Below are 18,874 nucleotides of genomic sequence, written 5' to 3'. Positions count from 1 at the left end.
TCATTTTAATCCCAACAGCTTTTGTAATAATGATTCAGTGCAAAACGAAACGGTCAAAAAGTATTCTAATATTCACAGCTTGGTAAAGCCCATTGAGTCAATTTTTGCAAAGACATAAGGGTTGTCGCCTTGTCATATGAGCGTCACCTGTGACTAATGATGGATCAATTAGTTCTCAGGTGTGTATAAAAACAACCCCAGTCCACTAGACCTTCACATCAACTGCAACTAAACCTCTGCAAACATGCCTAAGATTCACCCTGAACTAAAGTTTTGATTATCAAGAGGCTGAGACCAGATCCACTGCTGATGTGGCAGACACCTTCAATGTGTCTCAGCGTCAAGTACAGAGGATTAAAAAAACATTTGAAGACACTGGTGTTTTTGACAGCCCAGGTCAGGCAGACCCCGCAGACAACTGCTCGAGAGGACCGTTTGTTGGCTCAAAAATCCAAGGCCAGCCCATTTTCCACTGCAGCAGAGCTCCACCAGACCTGGTCCCCTGAAGTCCCTGTGTCAACCAGAACGGTTTGTCGGATTCTGTCTCGAAATGGCCTCCATGGTCAAATCAGTGCCCAGAGCCGGCACTAAACAAAAGAAAATTGAAAAAACCGTGTGGCATTTGCCAAGGCCCACGCCTGCTAAAAGGATGGATGCTGGAGAAGTGGAAGAAGTGGATTTTTCAGATGAATCTTCTGTTGAATTACATCACGTTGCCGCAAATATTCGAGAGCCTACTGGAGCCCGCGGATCCAAGATTCACCCAGAAAACCGTGAGTTTGTGGCGGAAAAATCATGGTCTGGGTCACATCCAGTATGGTGTGCGGAGATCTCAGGGTGGAAGGCAACATCACCAGTCTCAAATACCAGAAATCTTAGCTACCTCTTATATTCCCAACCATAAAGAGGCCAATTCTCCAGCAGGATGGTGCTCCATCGCATACTTCCATCTCCACTTCAAAGTTCCTCAAGGCGAAGAGAAGCAAGCTCCAGGATTGGCCGGCCCAGTCACCAGACATGAACATCATTGAGCATATGTGGTGTGATGAAAGAGGAAGCATGGAAGACCAAACCAAGATAGATGATACTCTGGGAGGCAGCAAGACTGCTTTCCTAGCTATTCCTGATGACTTCATCAATACATTGTTAGAATCCTTGCCAAACCGCATGGATCTCCTTCAAGCTCATGGAAGTCATCAAGAATTACATTTGAATCTCACAGCACCGCTATTTAATTTGCTGACATATTTTATATTTGTAGTAAATTTGTTGAATTTATGTATAGGTACAAAACTTTTGTCTTGCCAAAATTTGACCTTTCTGTCTTGTTTAAATAATAATTTTTTTTTTAGTGAAACTAATTTATTTCAGTGCATTGAACATCATTTGGGAGGGTTTTAGCTTTTCATATGAGCTATTACTTACACCAATTGATTAATTAAAAGTCAGGTTAATAGCAGGCGTTTCTACAAAATAGATAAGCGACAAGACTTTTGTCAGGGACTGTATGTGGCCTATAGCCTGTGCTGTTGTTGCTTGATTTGCTTTAAAGGGTGTTCCTGTTATTTTGTCTACCCTCTGTACTAGGGGTGAACAATGCGGACACATTTCTATGTTATGGACCTACTACATTTGATTTTACATCACTTATTGTGATTTAATTCCTTTTTTATTGACATAATAAACAGACAGAAATGTTTTTTGGCTAGTCCGGGTAATTAAAAAAAGACTAATCAAAATAATTCACATTGATGCAAAAACAAAAGTCATATTCAAATCTAATATTGCCATAATTGTCAGTTATGCTCATTGATTTGCAACATTGATCACAAGGAAAAACAAAACACATAAGAACACATTGTATTCATCAGAGCCTTTTTTCAGGGTCACAGAGGGTCATCAGTGCCATGTTAAGTCAAAAACCAACTGGATGAGAGTAATGAGTATTTATGATACTGCTAGCCACAATCTGGAATTAAAAGAGAAGGGCGTCACATTCATTGGATGTAGAGTCCAGACAAGGTCATTTCCTCATCCTACTCATACAAAAACCAAAATGAATGAATGCACTGACCGCAGGGCACACAATCTAAATTCCCCATCAGCAAGGAAATGATAAGCCTAGAGCAAGGAAAAAGTTTTCAGATTGGTGTTGGGTTAGATACACTTTGCCTCTTTAACTGCAGACTGGTAGGCCTACAATGAGATGGGTGAACTCGGGAGGATGCGGTGAAATCAGTGTGATCAAATCAATTATGATGAACTGATTTAAATGAGTAAGATCAAATGCAATGCCTAGAAATTACATGTACAGTACAAAAATTAACAGTTTTTTGGGGGTAAATTAAACACGTGAAACTGGCACATATATTGACAGTGTAGATGGATGTTGAGTAGTCGTGGAGAAGTATTACAATCTATTACTTAGCTAAGTATAAAGGTCTAGGTAGGCTACTATCAGCAAAATGCGCTGAAACTTTAAATAAAGTGTTTCTTATGCAGTTGCAGAAGGATCCCTTTGAAGTTATTATTATACAATAAGGTCTTCTTTTTAAGTAAGCTATTTCACATATTTCTGGGTAGTCTCATAATTTATAAAACAATCATGGTGGGCCCTAGGTATAATCTTACTCTGCAAAGTAGGCTAATTTGTTATTATCTATCAAATAATTGTAGTAGTGGATGCAAAGTGCAATAATTCCACCTGAATAGTGGTGCAGTAGACATTGCATAATATGGAAATATAATAATTGTATAACTCATTATTGTACTTGAGTGAAAGTGCTTTCCATCACTGGACTCCTCCAGTGATGGAAAGTATCCAGTGATGTAGGGGATGCGGGAAATTATTATTATTATTTTCATCTTATTACTTGACCAACACATACTATATTCACATAACATTATTAATAGCGTTACTACAGCAAGCACTTGTGGTGAGTTGGACGATAAAGGATAGACATCAAGAAAACAAGGAAGGATGGAAGTAGACAAGGAAGCACAGAGGTGGCTGTGTGAGTGTTGAAATGGAACACGGCTTTGTTCAAGGGGGTGGGGGGGGGGGAACAAATGAGCACAGTTTGCCTGCTATAATCGGTGAATACAATCTGCTAGGGCGGGCAATCCCCGGTTTATCTCTGTCTAGCTGTGTTGTAACGTATCTTTCAATTATTTGTCTTTCCTGGAGGATTTCTATCAAGGGATGTCAAAGCGAGTACGAAGCAGAGAGGTCTGCGCTGATTGCAGTGCTCCGGGTATGATGTCAAACAAGCTAGCTTTAGCTGCCTAGCTAACCAGCTATTCCTGACTACAACTTACGTCCAGCTAGCTAGTTAACGTTACCAACCGATTAGCAATTACTTAGCTAGCTAGCTAAATGGATAACTGTAATTGTTGTAAACGTTATTCTTGTGGAAACACTTGTGAAAATGTCATGTTTGTGCTTTGTCTGTATATTCACATAAACTTGTCTGGTTCTGAAACTCTTTGCTTGAATTGTCTTGATGGTGGTTTACAGTGGGACAGATACACTAGCTTATTTAGCTTACGCTAAAACTGATTTACTGATAACAAGTAGGTTAATGTCGTCGCGCAGCGCCTGGTTGCATTTGTGATTTTGTATGTGTCGAAGACATTAGGAAGCGACCAAATTGGAGGTGTTAGTTGCTGCTGGCGAACATTCTCGTCTGGCTAGAATTTAAGGTTGTTATTTAAATGTAAAGCTTCAGTTTAAGATTGTCTGTTATTAACCATCTTACATTAGACTGGCAGATTAACTAACGTTGACATTTGAATCTTATTCCAGAGCCACGCTGGGCCTCTGTTAACAGGGGTGTGTTAATCTGCGATGAGTGCTGCAGCATCCATCGAGGTCTGGGGCGACACAGCTCTCAAGTCCGACATCTGACTCATTGTCCATGGCCACCCTCCCAGTTACAGGTGAGGAGACCGTCAGAGACACAAGCCCCACATTGCACAAGTGTGATTACAAAATGGTTGACACATCATCAAGTGACCAGAGGACAACCTTCTATGCAATCAGGTAAACTTATATGTGGTTTCTGTTTTTAGATGGTCCAGACACTATATGGCAATGGAGCAAATTCCATATGGGAGCATAGCCTCCTGGACCCTTCCTCTTCAGTAAGTGGGAAGCGCAAAGCCAACCCCCAGGACAGAGTTCAGTAAGTGTTGTTCAGGATTTTGATGCATCAGTGCTGATTTTGATATGCTTGTCTGCACTTTGATATAAAGCTCTATTGGCAACATTGATTTTTATGGTTAAGGTCAATGAACATGCATAGTTGGTCCTCTGTATTGTGAACATGACTCATGGTCAGTCAGTCTCTAACTTTGAGAAATGCCATGACTTGATCAGTTGACATGTGAATGGGAATATACACAACAAACTGTATGTTCAGTTAAATGCAAGTGGCAGTATCCTACCCATGTTAGCTATAGGAAATCAATTTAGTTGATTAACTGAATGATTTTGCAAGATAGTGAATTGAAAAAATGTTTACGGAGCTTTACCTTTTAATGCGATTTTTTTTTTTATTTTTTTTTATTTTTATTTTTTATAACAACAAGCAGTTTGTACTGTAACCCAAAAGGCATAAGAAAAAAAAGAAAATGAGAGTTGTCATGCAGTCACACTCATTTGTTGCCAGGTATAAACACTTTGTCAGTCCGGTGTCTGGCTGGTGCAGTAAAGATAAACAATCAGCCACATATAAACACAGCCATGCTGAGTCTGACCCTCGCAGCAAACACATTCAATCACTACACAACACACAAGAGTACAAGGGAGAGTACGAATCAGACCAAACATGAGGCAGCTATCTTGGATCCAAAATATTGTGTTTTTCCACTGCAGGATCTTTTAAAGGAGAGTAAGACTCATTTGAGGAACTCGGGGACTAAACCCGTGTTTCAGCCAGAGGAAGCAGGGGTACATTTAGTACCTGTAGGATAATTCCAGGTTCCTTTTCAGGGCATGATACTTTCCGATGGTACAGTCAGGAGCTATCATAGCAGTGTTGTACGTCACTGAATTGTCAAACACACACCCTGCTTCAACTTTCTTTATTAAACTAAAAAAGGAAGTATTTCTAGCATTGATGACATGGTTTGGAGTTTTCTCGTTGCTTGTTAACGCTAAAAACAAAGTTAGCCTTTGTTTTGGATTTCCCCACTGATTTAGTATGCTGCACTGTCCTCTGTTGTACTGTTTGTACAATGGAGACAAAGTTGGTCATGTGACCGTGAGAAAGGGTGGATGTGAATTTCTTAAACAATTGGCCACTCTAATTGCAAGAGGGGGTGGGGTACAAACATCTGGAGCTTCTAGCAAAAACCTACCGGACTATTTTTGTTCTTGATTTAAGGGGCAGCGATATACCCAAAAACCTTTTGATATGGAATAATGAATTGCTTAGCCGCCAGTCAAATATTCTACATTGGATTTGCTGATATTGTGTCTGATTTCAAGGATAGTGATCAGGACATCCCCAGTTGAGATATGTGTTGGTTGTTAAACAAACGTATAAAGCTGATTACAGTATGTGAGGTAGTTGTCACTTAAATAGTGACGGTGGTCCATATTTTCAGTGGTCCTAGTGTTAGATGTGAGCATCTTTTGTTGTTTCCAGTCCCAATAAGACAGAGTTCATCAAGGCCAAATATCAGATGTTGGTGTATGTCCATCGGATGCCTTGTCGGGAGGATGACAGTGTTACAGCAAAAGACCTCAGCAAGGTGAGACTGGCTCATTTTTGCTTTTAGTGTTAACTTTTCTACATTCTTCATTTGCCAAATATTTTTTAGATGTCTGAATAACCTAACATCTTGCGAATAAAATTCTTGGAGTGGAACCAACGAAATAAATTAAATAAAGCCAAATGTGTGTCTTTTGAGCACCAGTGGCTTTACCATTGCACAGCAAGTGATTTTTGGTTTACAATCGAGATATCTGACCACTTCCTATACATTCAGAAATGGTTTGACCTATTTATAGATTGATAATTAGCATTCACTCCTGATCTGACATACTGCCACTTAGACCTTCTTGTACTGGTTATGCTAAGACTGAAACTATCATATAGTATAGCCGGTTTCATCTCAAGTTTTGCAACAGCCGCCACTATTTCAGTCTCTTCTTGGATTTGTGCTCTGAAATCTATTATTCCTTACAAATAATTTAGCAACAAGCTGGTTTATACACATTGTCATAGTAAGCATTTCAATAACCATTTATTGTTGAATAAACCCAACGTCTTTGTTATTTAGAAAGAGAAAAGTGCTTGTAGGTGTATGCACAGAAGACATAAAAAACTTGTTTTTTTTTTAACTTTGATGCACCCATGAACATATATTGTTGTATCTGTGCAGTTTTTTATTTTTTTTGTTTTGTTTTTAAATGCCCATGTGTGTCACTCACTTGTAATTATCTAAGTTTTTATCAAAATGATATTTATAGCAGGCTGTATCTACCTAGTAAAGCCAGCACTGTGTTTGTATGCACCTTAAAATAAAACTCATAATTAAACTACTTGTTGATCACCTTTCAGCAACTCCACTCCAGTGTCCGGACTGGAAACCTTGAGACCTGCCTAAGACTCCTATCTTTGGGAGCACAGGCCAACTTTTTCCATCCAGTAAGTGTAGTGGACTATGCATGAAAACACATTTTGTGAGTTTAATGTTGACATAATACTAATGCTTCACCATTGTGGTGTTTTTTGGGACAACAGGAGAAAGGAAACACCCCACTACACATAGCAGCAAAAGCAGGACAAATGTTACAAGCAGAACTGTTGGCAGTTTATGGAGCTGATCCTGGGGCTCTGGATTCCAGTGGAAAGACCCCTATCGATTATGCAAGGTAAAACTGGGTATGTTTTTAAATCAACACTGGCTTATCTTTTTTATTAGTTTTACTTTACAACTTTGTCCCACTTCTAGCAAGCTCTGCGGTAAAAACTCAGTGTTGGCTATGTAGACAACAGCAAACTGCCAGCAGTTTTCACTGGTGCTTTTCATATGACTAACCTTTCAATGTTGCTGCAAGCCATGCCTTAACAGACAGCCCAGCTCACTAGTGGCAGGAAATGATACACATCCTTTTGAGATTGCACACAGACACTGCAAAATGTATACTATTCATATATTAAGGTGTTAATGAGGAAATGATGCAAACTATGAAAAGGGAAGTGACAAAAGCTGGTAGAAACTGGTATAAAAAGCCTAGTTAGGAATTGGGGAAAACCAACTGAAATGGCTAAAATATTTAGCATGCCTTGCTCTACAATGAGCATTAGACCCAGACCCAGTGGCATTTGGTCAGGCTGAGAAGTTCAATAAGATTATGACTAACTGAGGCTGAGGAGGAAGGAAAAACTCTGTAACACCGTGTGCTAGCTGACTCAGTTGGAATGAAGACCTAGGAAAAATTATAGATAAAAAAACAAATAAGATAAAAGTATACTGACATTGATATGTCTTGTTACTTAATAGTACACATATTTTACAAAACAGATATATGATCAAGACAATATCTGCATTGCAAAGAGATTAGAGCTAGAATCGTTGCCTAGTTTTACTTCAAGAAATCAAAGTAAAAACTATATTTTATGGTATTTCTGGCATATCAGAAATTGGTGGTGTGTAAGCATGACTGGTCACCATGGCCAGCTAACGCCGACACCCATTCTACTTCAGTTTTACACTCATTACTTAGAAACTAAGTTACCAAACCAATTTTGTACTCTTAATAAAGCTTGTATTGACACAAGGTTTTGACAACGGGTTAAGTGAAAGCAGTCCTACCTGAGGCATTCTGTAGCCTTAGCAGAGTGCCATATTTTGGAAACATTATCTTTTTATTTGTAATCTGTGCAGACAAGCTGGGCATCAGGAGCTGGCAGAGAGGCTAGTGGAGATACAGTATGAACTCACTGACCGGTTAACATTTTACCTTTGTGGAAGAAGACCAGGTAAGTAGGCACATCAAGCATAGCTTCTGTAAGATGATTTTTTTTCTATGGTAGTTTCTCCCTTACATGCCCTTGTTGTGTTGTAGATCACAGAAACGGGCAGCACTTCATCATTCCACAGATGGCAGACAGGTAATAGCCATGTTTTAAGTCATAGTAAGGATTTTGTTCCATACTTTATAGTTACAAAAGTTGAAATATTGTAATGCACAGAAAACAATAACAGCTTATTATCAGCTCCAACAGGCTCCTGATTAACATGTATTGCCATATGTTGTACTTGTATACAAATAACAATCTTATTTTTCCCATGTTGCATTCTCTTGATGGATAAGGAATAAGTAAGTATGTTTGCCATTGTGTGTCTCTTTGTTTGTGTAGAAATTTGTTAGCAGAAAAATGAATAATTGGATTATGTTTTTTGCCCAAAGCAGTCTGGATTTGTCAGAGTTTGCAAAAGCGGCAAAGAAGAAGCTCCAGTCGGTGAGACATTTTTACATGTGATTGAAGGTCCAAAATTCTGTTTCTATTCAATTATTAGAAATTCTGCTTTATTTTGTCCCAGCTAAGTAACCATCAGTTTGAAGAACTTGCCATGGATGTTTATGATGAAGTTGACAGAAGAGAAACAGATGCAGGTTAAAAAATCTACTATATATAATGCTTTTTATGCCTGCATTTTAATTTATTATCTCAGTTGTTATATCTTTATATTGTGCTTTTTTAGTGTGGCTGGCCACTCAGAACCACAGCACACTTGTAACGGACACCACAGTTGTGCCTTTTCTGCCGGTCAATCCAGAGTACTCATCTACCAGAAACCAGGCACGTGATTGCACCTTGTGTTAAAACTTCAATTTGCTGTGTGAATACTGGATTTAATTGTGCTGCCATGTTTTTCCCTTTTTGTGTTGGTACATTCGTTTTCACAGGGTCGTCAAAAATTGGCAAGGTTTAGTGCTAATGAATTTGCCACCCTGGTTATTGATATTCTAACTGATGCGAAACGGCGACAGTGGGGAAATTCCTGCGACAGTCCCAAAGGTACAATATGTCTTTCAGCTTTTATTTTGAAAAGACCTTGAATTTCCTTGCTAATGTTCTTTTGTGTTTGGTTTATATTAATGTTTCTATTGCAGGTAAATGTGTTTATCAGCATGTACACAGAAGAAAGCCTAAATTGGTTGTTGCAAGTAAGATGCAGGAAGTCGGTATTGAATTTTGCATTTACATGTGGACCATGTGGGCTCAGCTATATTTAGAATGTGGACCATAATATGTACTGAGGTTTGTGCAGAAACTGTGCCAAACACAGATTGTGGATTTTGGTTTAGTATTAAACTCCTGCATTCTGTAATTTATAGTAAACCACATTGTAGCCCGTTATATAGCCTGATTGTTGGGGGTATAATGAAGAGCTAATCTGGATTTTTGGATTCAGTAAATAAAAATAAAAATGTGTTCCTTAGCTATTTGATTTTTATTTAGTGAATCCATTTACTTGATCTCTAATGCTTTGGTCTTGTGGTCTGCCTTCAGAGAGTGTAGAGCTGATCCTTAAAGGAATAGACAGTCGCCATAACAGTGAGAGCCAAGACACTGACCAGCCCGATTACGACAGTGTGGCATCAGATGAAGATCCAGTGTTGGAAGCAACCTGTGGTGACAGCTGCAATGATGGAAGGACCAAGGTTAATAAAAGCTGGAACTTGCTACTATTCTTCATTAAGATAGTTCATAAAACGTCTTGCTTTACTCATTTTCAAAACCAATCTAATGATATCTTGTATTATGTTATGCCGCAGAGCTCGGAGTCCTCTGACCTCTCTGATGGACCAATCACAGTACAGGAATTTATGGAGGTGAAGAGCGCCCTAACTGCATCAGAAGCCAAAATACAACAGCTTCTTAAAGTCAACTGTCACCTCAGTGAAGAGCTGCGTAGCATGCAGAGCAAGGTTTGTAAAGTCCCATGTAATTGATGGGGAATTTTACTGTAGATTGGTGAGGCACTTTTTTTGTTTTGTAGGACAGTGTTCAAACTCAGTACGCCCTCATAGTTTAATTTGTATCTCTTTAATTAGATAGTAGTATACATTAATTTTTCAAGAGCCATAATTAGTGTTCATTTAGTACTGGATTTAAGGTATTTACAGCTTATCTAGTCTCAACGTTTAATTTCCGGAATTGTCACTCATTTCGCCTGATGTCTGTAACCTTCCGCTTTGTTTGTGTTGGCATTTTAAACTCCGGTCAGTTTATGAGTACATACTGCTCCTCAGATCTCTGCAGGGTAAATTCAGACAGCTAGCTAGACTATCTGTGCAGTCTGACTTTTCTGTAGCAAAACTTTTGAACGTACATGTTCCACCAAAACAAGTTCCTTCCCGAGGTTATTTTGCAGAGGCGCCATTGCTCCATTCAGCGTTTAGCAAGACAATTGTGATTGGTTTAAAGAAATGCCAATAAACCAGAGCATGTGTTTCTCTCATACTGGCATGCTGTGTGGACTAGACAGACCCTCCTGTGCAGCGCTGTGGAGGAAAGTCTGGCAATGTGAGACTACATCTTGTCTGATACTTCCTAGCCTTTTTTCCTCTTGACTTAACACAGTTATTGTTAAAGTTTAAGTCTGTGTGTGCATGACTTGATCCTGCTCCATGTTACCAGAGACTTAAGTGTTTTGAATTCACACAAGGACATTAGTAATTTAGTCTGTTTTTAAGGATTGTGTCAGACATAGCCTCTTCCCTATTTAGAATTACACAGTGCATGAATTTGTAATGGCAGGGGAAGACCAGATTTTGACATAAGTGACTAAAAATGCCATATAAGGTCATAACGCAATACTCAAATTGCAATTGAAATTTTTCACTTCTGGTGCTTCAGAGAAAATGGCTGCTGTGTTTTTGGATGGGGTAAAATTCCTGTGGTAATGATTAATGATCACCAGACTTTCTCTGCTATGCAGCTCCGTAAAACTAGTTCTTTGTGGTCTAAAACTGATTGAAGATTCACATGTCAGAAGAACCAACTACTAATCAACAAATAGTAACCACAGAGAAAATTATGATCCATTATTGTAAATCTATATAACATCATAGCCACAAAACACCTAAATGTTGCCATGATTTAAAGTTTGAATGTGGATGAATCACCAGAGTTATCAGCATCATTACTAATTACATGTCATTAAATTAGATCTCTGACATCTCGAGGCATGTAGCAAGCATTGGTAGCAGTCTAATATTTATTTCTATTCCAGGCATATTACGTCTCTCACATCCTTATTTCTTAGTAATTCAAAAAAATGTATTGTCCCACTTAGCGCCAGTGGTATTTAGACATGCATGTTTTTTTTTCAGTTTTACTTGCATAGGTTTGAGGGAATCCTCCTCTGTTAAGATTTCTGTCACCACTCCATAGTTTTTGCTGTTCTCATTACTTTTCTTGGTAAAATATATTTCTACTAAATGCATCTGTTTTGGAGAGACGTGTGTTTACACTATTTCAACATTAGAGGAAGTTAGTCATATTTCAATCTGTCTCTTATGTTTCTTAGGTGCATTTAAAATCAGCTTTTTTGATGTATAGCAATCCAATTTGTTCCAAGGATCGGATTTACACTTTGTCCAAGTGACTAAGTGTAATGGGGTTATACTCTCTCACAGGCAACTAAAGGATCTAATGAATTAATTTCTACTTGCCTATCTTGGTTGCCCCGCTACAACACACTTGAGCACCTGATAATATTGCCAAGTGTATCATCTTACGGACCAAATTTGCTTGCTTGGATAAAACATTGTGTGTTAAAAAGACAGGTTTGTCACCTACTCACCAGTTTTAGGAGATGGCAGCATTTCATTTGTTTTTCTTATATGCATCAAAATTCTTCCTCTTCAGTTTAGACGAGAGACAGTGTCAACACAATGCACTGCCTCCTCCTGCTGGTTTATTTACTCCTCAACCGTACTGCTTTTATCTCACAAAAGTGGCCTTCCTCCATTCCAGTACCTTTTTATAGTGTTAATTTGTTAACTTTATGCAAACTGTGCTCTATATTCCTATTTCCCCTTGTTCTTTTCAGTTTCTAAGTGCTGTTCATTTAAATAAGGGAAACCACTTATGCTTAGGGTCCTTACAGGAATTGCAACCCAATCAACACACAGTGTCAGCATTTCAATTGTCAAGGAATCAAACTTTTGTTTTAAGAGAAATGAAAAACATGATAGAAGTGACGACAAATTTGATATAGAGGAAGGGCTTTTCTCCCAGAGTTTAATCTGATCTATTATTGATGTCTGGCCGAGCTTTTGTAAGAAGATCTTCCCCCAGCTAGAGTTGACTTGAGAGATGTTTTGTTCTTTTCAGCTCAACTCCCTGCAGACTGAAAACACAACACTGCGATGGCAAGCCCCCAGCGGACAACAACACCACCAGGGGCCCTTTGGTCGACACCCACCCCGCGGTGGTCGCGCCATGTCCATGTATGAGACGGGCTCTTCTCCGAGGCAGTTCCCCCACCGGGAGGAAACAGCTCGGCATGAGGATGGAGTCATTTTACAACCCTTCCCAACCAATGTAAGCACAGATGATCCTGCTGGATTGTTATCACAAAACAAAATAATGATGCCTGGCTTGGGGCTGGTGTTGGTTTTTTCATTCATTCATTCAATCATTCATTCATTGCATCTCAATAGAGTATGCTCAACTTGGTTTGACCCCTTTCTAGATTGGGAGGGGTCCTTTGGGGACGGCTGCTTCCTCCCTCCCTACCTTCCCCTCTTCCCTGTCCTGGTCGTGGGATGAGCGATCTCGAAGGGTTAAGTACTGAAGTTCCCTTCGGTTCAGAGGCAGCCCCAGGGGGACAGAAACTATCCCCTGCTTGACCCCACAGACTTCTCTCTCCTGCTGACCTGTTTCTTTAAACTGCTTTTTTTTTTTTTTTTTTTTTTATCAGTATCGCCTGCCTGCCTGCATGCACCACAGTGCCTCTGCTTCAGTTTAGTTATCTGAACAGCTCCAGCTTTTTATCCACAAAGAACCTTATCCACAGCTGCTTTGGCTCAAGTAAACATCAGAAGTGATGATGAAATGTTGTACCAGAGAAAGCTGTTTAAATTATCAACCAGCTAAGTCCAATATCCATGAAAGCTAGATAAAATGGCTCATCACAATGTGCTTATTGGTCACAGCTGCTAATAAGTGCATCAACAGTTTACATCAGGGTTTCTTTGCATCTACTAATAGCATCCTATGCAGTACGCGCTGTGTTGCAACAGAATTACCTTTTGTATATTTCCTGTCTTTTTTCTTTTCATCTTCTTTAAAACCAAATGTCTGATGGTGTGAACTATCAGAAATGCATGATTCTGATTCGTTTGTGCCTAGAGTTGCTCAGGTAATGTTTGTGCTAATCATATCCAGTAAATATACTGTATTTGATTGATGCTAATTTGGGGATGTCTCTATAGGGCTGCAGTCTGGAAGGACCAAGTATCATGCTGGAGAATGATTATGACTCTACGCCCAACCACTCTGAAATGGAGGAGACTGGGTAAGAACATTTGTGTTAACTTTGGACACACATGCAAAATGGCACTGACTATGACTCATTGTATATTTTAAAACAAAATCGAGATTTTAAACACTGTTTTTCTCTGTGAAGGTTTGTACATACAGTATATTTATATTCTCACCCATGATGCAACACAAAAAATCCTTAGTTTTTTAGAAATCCAGCCAATTGGTCTTTCAAATTAATACATTTACATTTTTTAATATACTTTTAAGTGTTTCATTAATAATAATATATGAGATGCATGCATTATCTTCTGAAATAAAATTTTGGAGGGATGCAAACAGAGAGTAAGAAATGAATTTTAAAGTAAACTGGAAGGTTTTACTTCTTGTTTCTGGTGCTGGAGATGATGACATCTTCGTAGCAGAAGCGTACAATGTTAAACTTTCACATGAAGAGAGGAGGAAGCTAGATTAATATTAGTTTTGACAAATACTTAGAGTCCTGGATTGGAACAGTCTGACTGCACAGGATTAAGAACATATCAGGACTTCCACCTGTCTTACTTAAGCTTCCACTTGCAAAACAATCAGCATACGTATGAGCAAATGCCAGAAGTTTGGCACATGTCATCCACCTCTGGTTGTTCTTTTCCATTTACGTACCAATAGTGCTGATTATAGTCACTGCTATTGACTATTTGATGAGTAGCTATAAATAATGGAAACCTCTCCTGAATATAGTACATTAATAGCTAGTTGTATGTCAACTGTCATGTCAACTAAATGGTTATACAGTTTTAGTACTGTTTTGGGTTTTTGTCTCAAAGGTTTGTTTTAGATGCCACCTTGTGCCCAGCCTTAAACTCTGCTGCATTGTTGTAATTCCATGTTACAAGCCAGACTGCTTGTTTTACCACAGGGAATGATATTTCAATTAATTCAGTTTACTGCAAACCAGAAAAGAAATCCATACTTAAAATGAAACCATACTGCAATTTTATTGTTTTTAAGCCTTTAATGGCCTGGCCCGGAGTATTTTTCTGAGATTTTAACGCTGCGTGTGCACAACCGGTCATTTCGGTCTTCAAATCAACTAGTTATAGAAGTCCCAAGGTCCAATTGCTGCCCAAGACTCTGGAACATGATAGCCCTGATATTCGCGATGTAGCTCTTTTTTTAGGTTCAAACTCAAAAGTTTGTTTAGGATGGCTTTTTTAATACGTAGTAGTGGTGTGGCAATTTCACTCTCCTCTTGTTTCTATGTAGCCTTTTCTGATCTTACTGTTTTCTATGTTTCATTCTTTTTGTATATGTTATGTTGTTTGATTCTTTGTTTCTGATGTGAAGAACTTTGGATACCTGCTGGTTGCTCAAAAGTGTTATGTATATAAAGATTGATTGATTGATTGATTGATTGATTGATTGATTGATTGATTGATTGATTGTTATGGACTTTCCCCTCCTTAAAAAATAAATATGACTTTAATAAATAAACCCGTATAAGTTGCAATGCATATAGCTCAAAACTGCAATAAAACATTTTTCTTTTTCTTTTCATTTGTAGCAGCCCTCTTCTAGCCTCGGAATCAGTGGAGCCAGGGGAGGAGGGGGGGGAGGATGCCACCCTGCCATGCACAGAGGATGTCATCTGTAAGACAGAGCAGATCACCAAGAACATACAGGAGCTTCTGAGAGCTGCCCAGGAGACCAAACATGAAAGGTAGTTAATGATTATAAATGAATAAGTGTGTGTGTGTGTGTGTGTGTGTGTGTGGTCAACATTAAACATAATAAATGGTTAAAATTTGTCATTATTAATGTGATTTGAAGCACAGCCTGAACTAGGACTGTATTTCTGTCATTCTGCCTGTCCTTTTGAAGAGGGTAAATGGTGTTTCATCCTCTGTCTCAGCTGCTTCTAGGTCAGTGGTTAGTTGTCCTCAGGACTCAGGACCCTGCCGGTTTTCTTTCATTCTGGCCAGTTAACCAGAGTACCCAGGACCCTCAGATGAGGAGGGCCCAAACAGATACTAGAATGAATAGCTGTGGATGTGGGGAGGGGCCCATAGAAAAGGCCTTCCTACAGAGCCTAGAATTTTGTGCTACGCCCCAGTTAGCCAGTGACTGATTTTCACCTGACCTTCAAGGCAATTGCGTTTATATAGTAAACCAGCAGCACTGTGGTCCCAAAGACCGGCAGTGAAAGCCATTGTTTTTGAGCCTCACAGACTGGCCTCTGTCCTTGTGTCTTAGAAACAGTGTCTGCTGGGGGTAGGCCTCGGGTCTTAATACGCAGCTGACAGGAAACGCCACACTACCACATATTCCCCTGTGACCTGCCAAATACAAAGTGACTTAGTTTAGTCTAACAGGTTTCCTGTAATTCCTGTTTTTTTTACAGTTACATATTGCTGTTCTGAAAGGCGCCCTAAGCGATGTCACGTGTTTTTGACATTTGTTGTCACATACAGCAAACATCTCTTCACTATCCGCGAGCTGCCTGTCCCTAGAACACAAAAAACAAAAAGTCTTGTTTTGTTTGAAAGTACTTTGAACGTCAACAAGAAGTAACGTCACCCAACATTGCTTAAAGCACCATTAATTTCCTGGCTGAATCATGCAGAGAGCTATTATTTTTGCTGTGATTTTTTTTTTTACAGGTATTCACAATCATATAATGGTAATTCACAGAAGTTATGTATTTCTTTGTTTTAATTTTGTTATTTGGAATATTGTGTGACTTGGCTTGACTGGGTACTGATTCTGAGTCCTGGCCAAACCACAACCTTTTTCCAGCTCTCATGGTTAGGATTGGCATCGAAAACCAGCTCCAACTTGGAATTGTTTAAAAAAAAAAAAACATGATTCCAATGGAATCATTTCAAAAATATTGTTTTGAATCCGATCATTGGTTCCAAATTTAACACGCAGGAGTTTGGGTTTCCATAGCGAGCATTGTACTTCCAAGATCTCGTTGCGTTTCAGGAGCAAAGTAAATGGCAGTTTTACGCTGAAAAAGCCCGGTAAAACTTTAAATCACCATTGAATCAAAATGATATTTTTCTCTTATCTGTGAAATACGGCTTTGACCCGTTTCAAAGAATTGGAATTGATATTCCAATTCTTTGAAGAACCTTAATAGAAAGGAAAAATTGGAATCAGAATTGTTCAAATCAAAACGATGCCCAACCCTAATCATGGTGCTCCTAAATGTGCTCAAATGTTAGGGCTGGGCAATATATTGATATTATATCAATATCGAGATATGAGACTAGATATCGTATTAGATTTTGGATAGCGTAACATCGTGATATGAAATAATGATCTCTTACTGGTTTTAAAGGCTGCATTACAGTAAGGTGATGTACTTTTCTGAACTTACCAGACTGATCTATTGTTTGCCTTTTTCCCACTTATACATTATGTCCACATTACTGATGATTATTTATCTAAAGTATCTAAGTGTGAAGATATTTTTGTTGAAGCGCCAATTGTCAACCCTAGAATATCGCCGCACTCTCAATATCGTGCTACCGTAATATGAAAGTATACTAGTTTGTCCTTCCAAGTTATTAGTGGTCTAATGCAGGCGTTCACAGCTTGATTATTTGCTTCTTCTGTAAGAATATTAGTCTCTTCTGCTAAATGAAACTGCTTTCAGTTTCAGTATGTCATGAAGTTGATGATCGCTGTTTTTTCTTTTCGAAGCCTCAACAACGGCACTGTCTACTAATCCAGTGTTAGATTTGCTTACCTTTTTGTCCTTTTGTGACACATTTCACCCTAGCTGGTTATTTCAGGATTTTTTTTCTTTATGGCACGTTGCACCACTGAAATACATATGTTTAGTCACATAATCAAATACAGTAGGTAGGCTCTGTGTCTGACGTTTTAATGGTGTACTTGGGGAAACTGTAGTTGTGTAAACAGCAGTGATATTTTAGTAAAAGCGTTTGTAGTCTTTGCCAGGTCTGCTAGATAAAACCTGTTTAAGTATGAGGTACTTTGTCTATGATTTAAAACAAGTGTGCTATTGAGCAAAACCGCTGAATTTAACATTACATATTTGAATACAGTGTACAATGTCCTGTATTCATAAATGGTGTATATTTTTGGCACAAATAATAGGACCTCAGTTTTTTTTTGTTTTTAGTTTGATGGTGAGGAATGTTAGTGGTAGCTGTTTAGCTTTGGTGTTGCTGAATATGGCTCCGTGGGGTGGATCATCCATTCAGCCTTTTTGTCTCCATCTCCCGCAGCTTCCTGCCTTGTTCAGAAAAGATCTGCATGGCCGTGACAGAGATGGCCGCCCTGTTTCCCAAGGTAAAATGATTCCTACCAACAGCTGTATGTCCATCCCCAAGCAATTAAGGGATTTGTTGTTTGTTTGAAAACAGCCAAAGGGAATCTTAAATTACTTGTTTAGATCAGGTAGGTCCTGTTCATTGCATTACTTGGTTTTTATATTTACCATATATTGAATCACTTTGTTTTATATTTACTCACACACACAGCCCACTGACCACAATGAGGGTTTATTGATTAACGTTGTCATGTCAGTCCCTTATCGAGTCTCCATCATCCCTCCTTTCCCTCACAGAGGCCGTCCTCGGAGACTGTGCGCGGGTCTCTGTGTCTGCTCACTTCAAGTGCCAGTCGGCTCCATGGAGAGTGCCAGAAGGCCGTAGAGCTCAACCCCTGCCCGTCGGACATCCAGCTGGTCACTCAGCAGGTCATCCAGTGCGCCTATGACATTGCCAAAGCTGCCAAGCAACTTGTCACTGTGACAACCAAAGAAAACAACAACTAACTAAAACCCCAAAACATTTCTGGTGCACCCAAAATAGTTCATAGTCCCCATAGTGTAAGTGATCAATCAAAACATTATTTAATTTGGTTGTTTTTGTATCACAGTTATAAAGAGTAAACAAACCTCTTTAAAACTGTAGGGCAGAATCTGTTACTATCCCTTACCTCATAAAGAGATAACTGTTTAATTCACACAAAATCCCAAGGTGCAATACTGTGTGTGTGTGTGTGTGTGTGTGTGTGTGTGTGTGTGTGTGTGTGGTTGTGGGTGCGTGAGTCGGTGAGTGTGAGGTGAGTGTGAGTGAGTGTGAGTGTGAGTGTGAGTGTGAGTGTGTGTGTCTATCTCAAGCAGCCTTCCACGTTGTAGTTTTCCACATAGAGGTCATCATTTGTGCTCCTTGAGGTCAGTTGTCTGGCATGGTTGAGCTGCCAGAGGGGACAAAAGTCTGCAAGACACCTGGCATCAAGGATCAGAAGAGATTAACCTTAACCTACACCAGTGTTGTCATCTTATTTTGCTTTAGCCATTGTAAATGTCAACAGGATGC

General features: G+C 39.1%; 1 protein-coding gene across 7 annotated transcripts in view; it reads left to right on the top strand.

Annotated features, from left to right (window-relative positions):
* Positions 1-3,030: 3,030 nt before the first annotated feature.
* LOC116703847 (ARF GTPase-activating protein GIT2) overlaps positions 3,031-18,874 on the top strand; it is a 28,537-nt gene continuing 12,693 nt past the window's right edge. The window contains exons 1-21 of one of the 7 annotated variants that reach the window (XR_004335524.1): positions 3,031-3,254; positions 3,806-3,939; positions 4,072-4,184; positions 5,652-5,757; positions 6,570-6,656; positions 6,753-6,883; positions 7,900-7,994; positions 8,081-8,126; positions 8,330-8,335; positions 8,426-8,477; positions 8,560-8,632; positions 8,722-8,819; positions 8,927-9,038; positions 9,534-9,685; positions 9,800-9,952; positions 12,366-12,575; positions 12,727-12,816; positions 13,469-13,551; positions 15,082-15,237; positions 17,777-17,840; positions 18,118-18,548. Coding sequence is in view for 6 of the 7 variants with exons in the window: in XM_032538801.1 (XP_032394692.1) it covers positions 3,203-3,254; positions 3,806-3,939; positions 4,072-4,184; positions 5,652-5,757; positions 6,570-6,656; positions 6,753-6,883; positions 7,900-7,994; positions 8,081-8,126; positions 8,330-8,335; positions 8,426-8,477; positions 8,560-8,632; positions 8,722-8,819; positions 8,927-9,038; positions 9,534-9,685; positions 9,800-9,952; positions 12,366-12,575; positions 12,727-12,816; positions 13,469-13,551; positions 15,082-15,237; positions 17,777-17,840; positions 18,118-18,327 (2,223 nt within the window). In the remaining variant the exon portion in view is untranslated. Of the gene's footprint in view, positions 3,255-3,805; positions 3,940-4,071; positions 4,185-5,651; positions 5,758-6,569; positions 6,657-6,752; positions 6,884-7,899; positions 7,995-8,080; positions 8,127-8,329; positions 8,336-8,425; positions 8,478-8,559; positions 8,633-8,721; positions 8,820-8,926; positions 9,039-9,533; positions 9,686-9,799; positions 9,953-12,365; positions 12,576-12,726; positions 12,817-13,468; positions 13,552-15,081; positions 15,238-17,776; positions 17,841-18,117; positions 18,581-18,874 lie in introns of those variants that run through there. The other 6 variants (XM_032538802.1, XM_032538801.1, XM_032538804.1 and 3 more) reach the window with 6 other exon arrangements.

This window comes from Etheostoma spectabile, chromosome 16 (assembly GCF_008692095.1).
Source record: "Etheostoma spectabile isolate EspeVRDwgs_2016 chromosome 16, UIUC_Espe_1.0, whole genome shotgun sequence".
Classification (NCBI taxonomy): Eukaryota; Metazoa; Chordata; class Actinopteri; order Perciformes; family Percidae; genus Etheostoma; species Etheostoma spectabile.
Note: the sequence above shows the minus strand (reverse complement) of the source record. Positions and strands in the feature narration are given on the sequence as shown.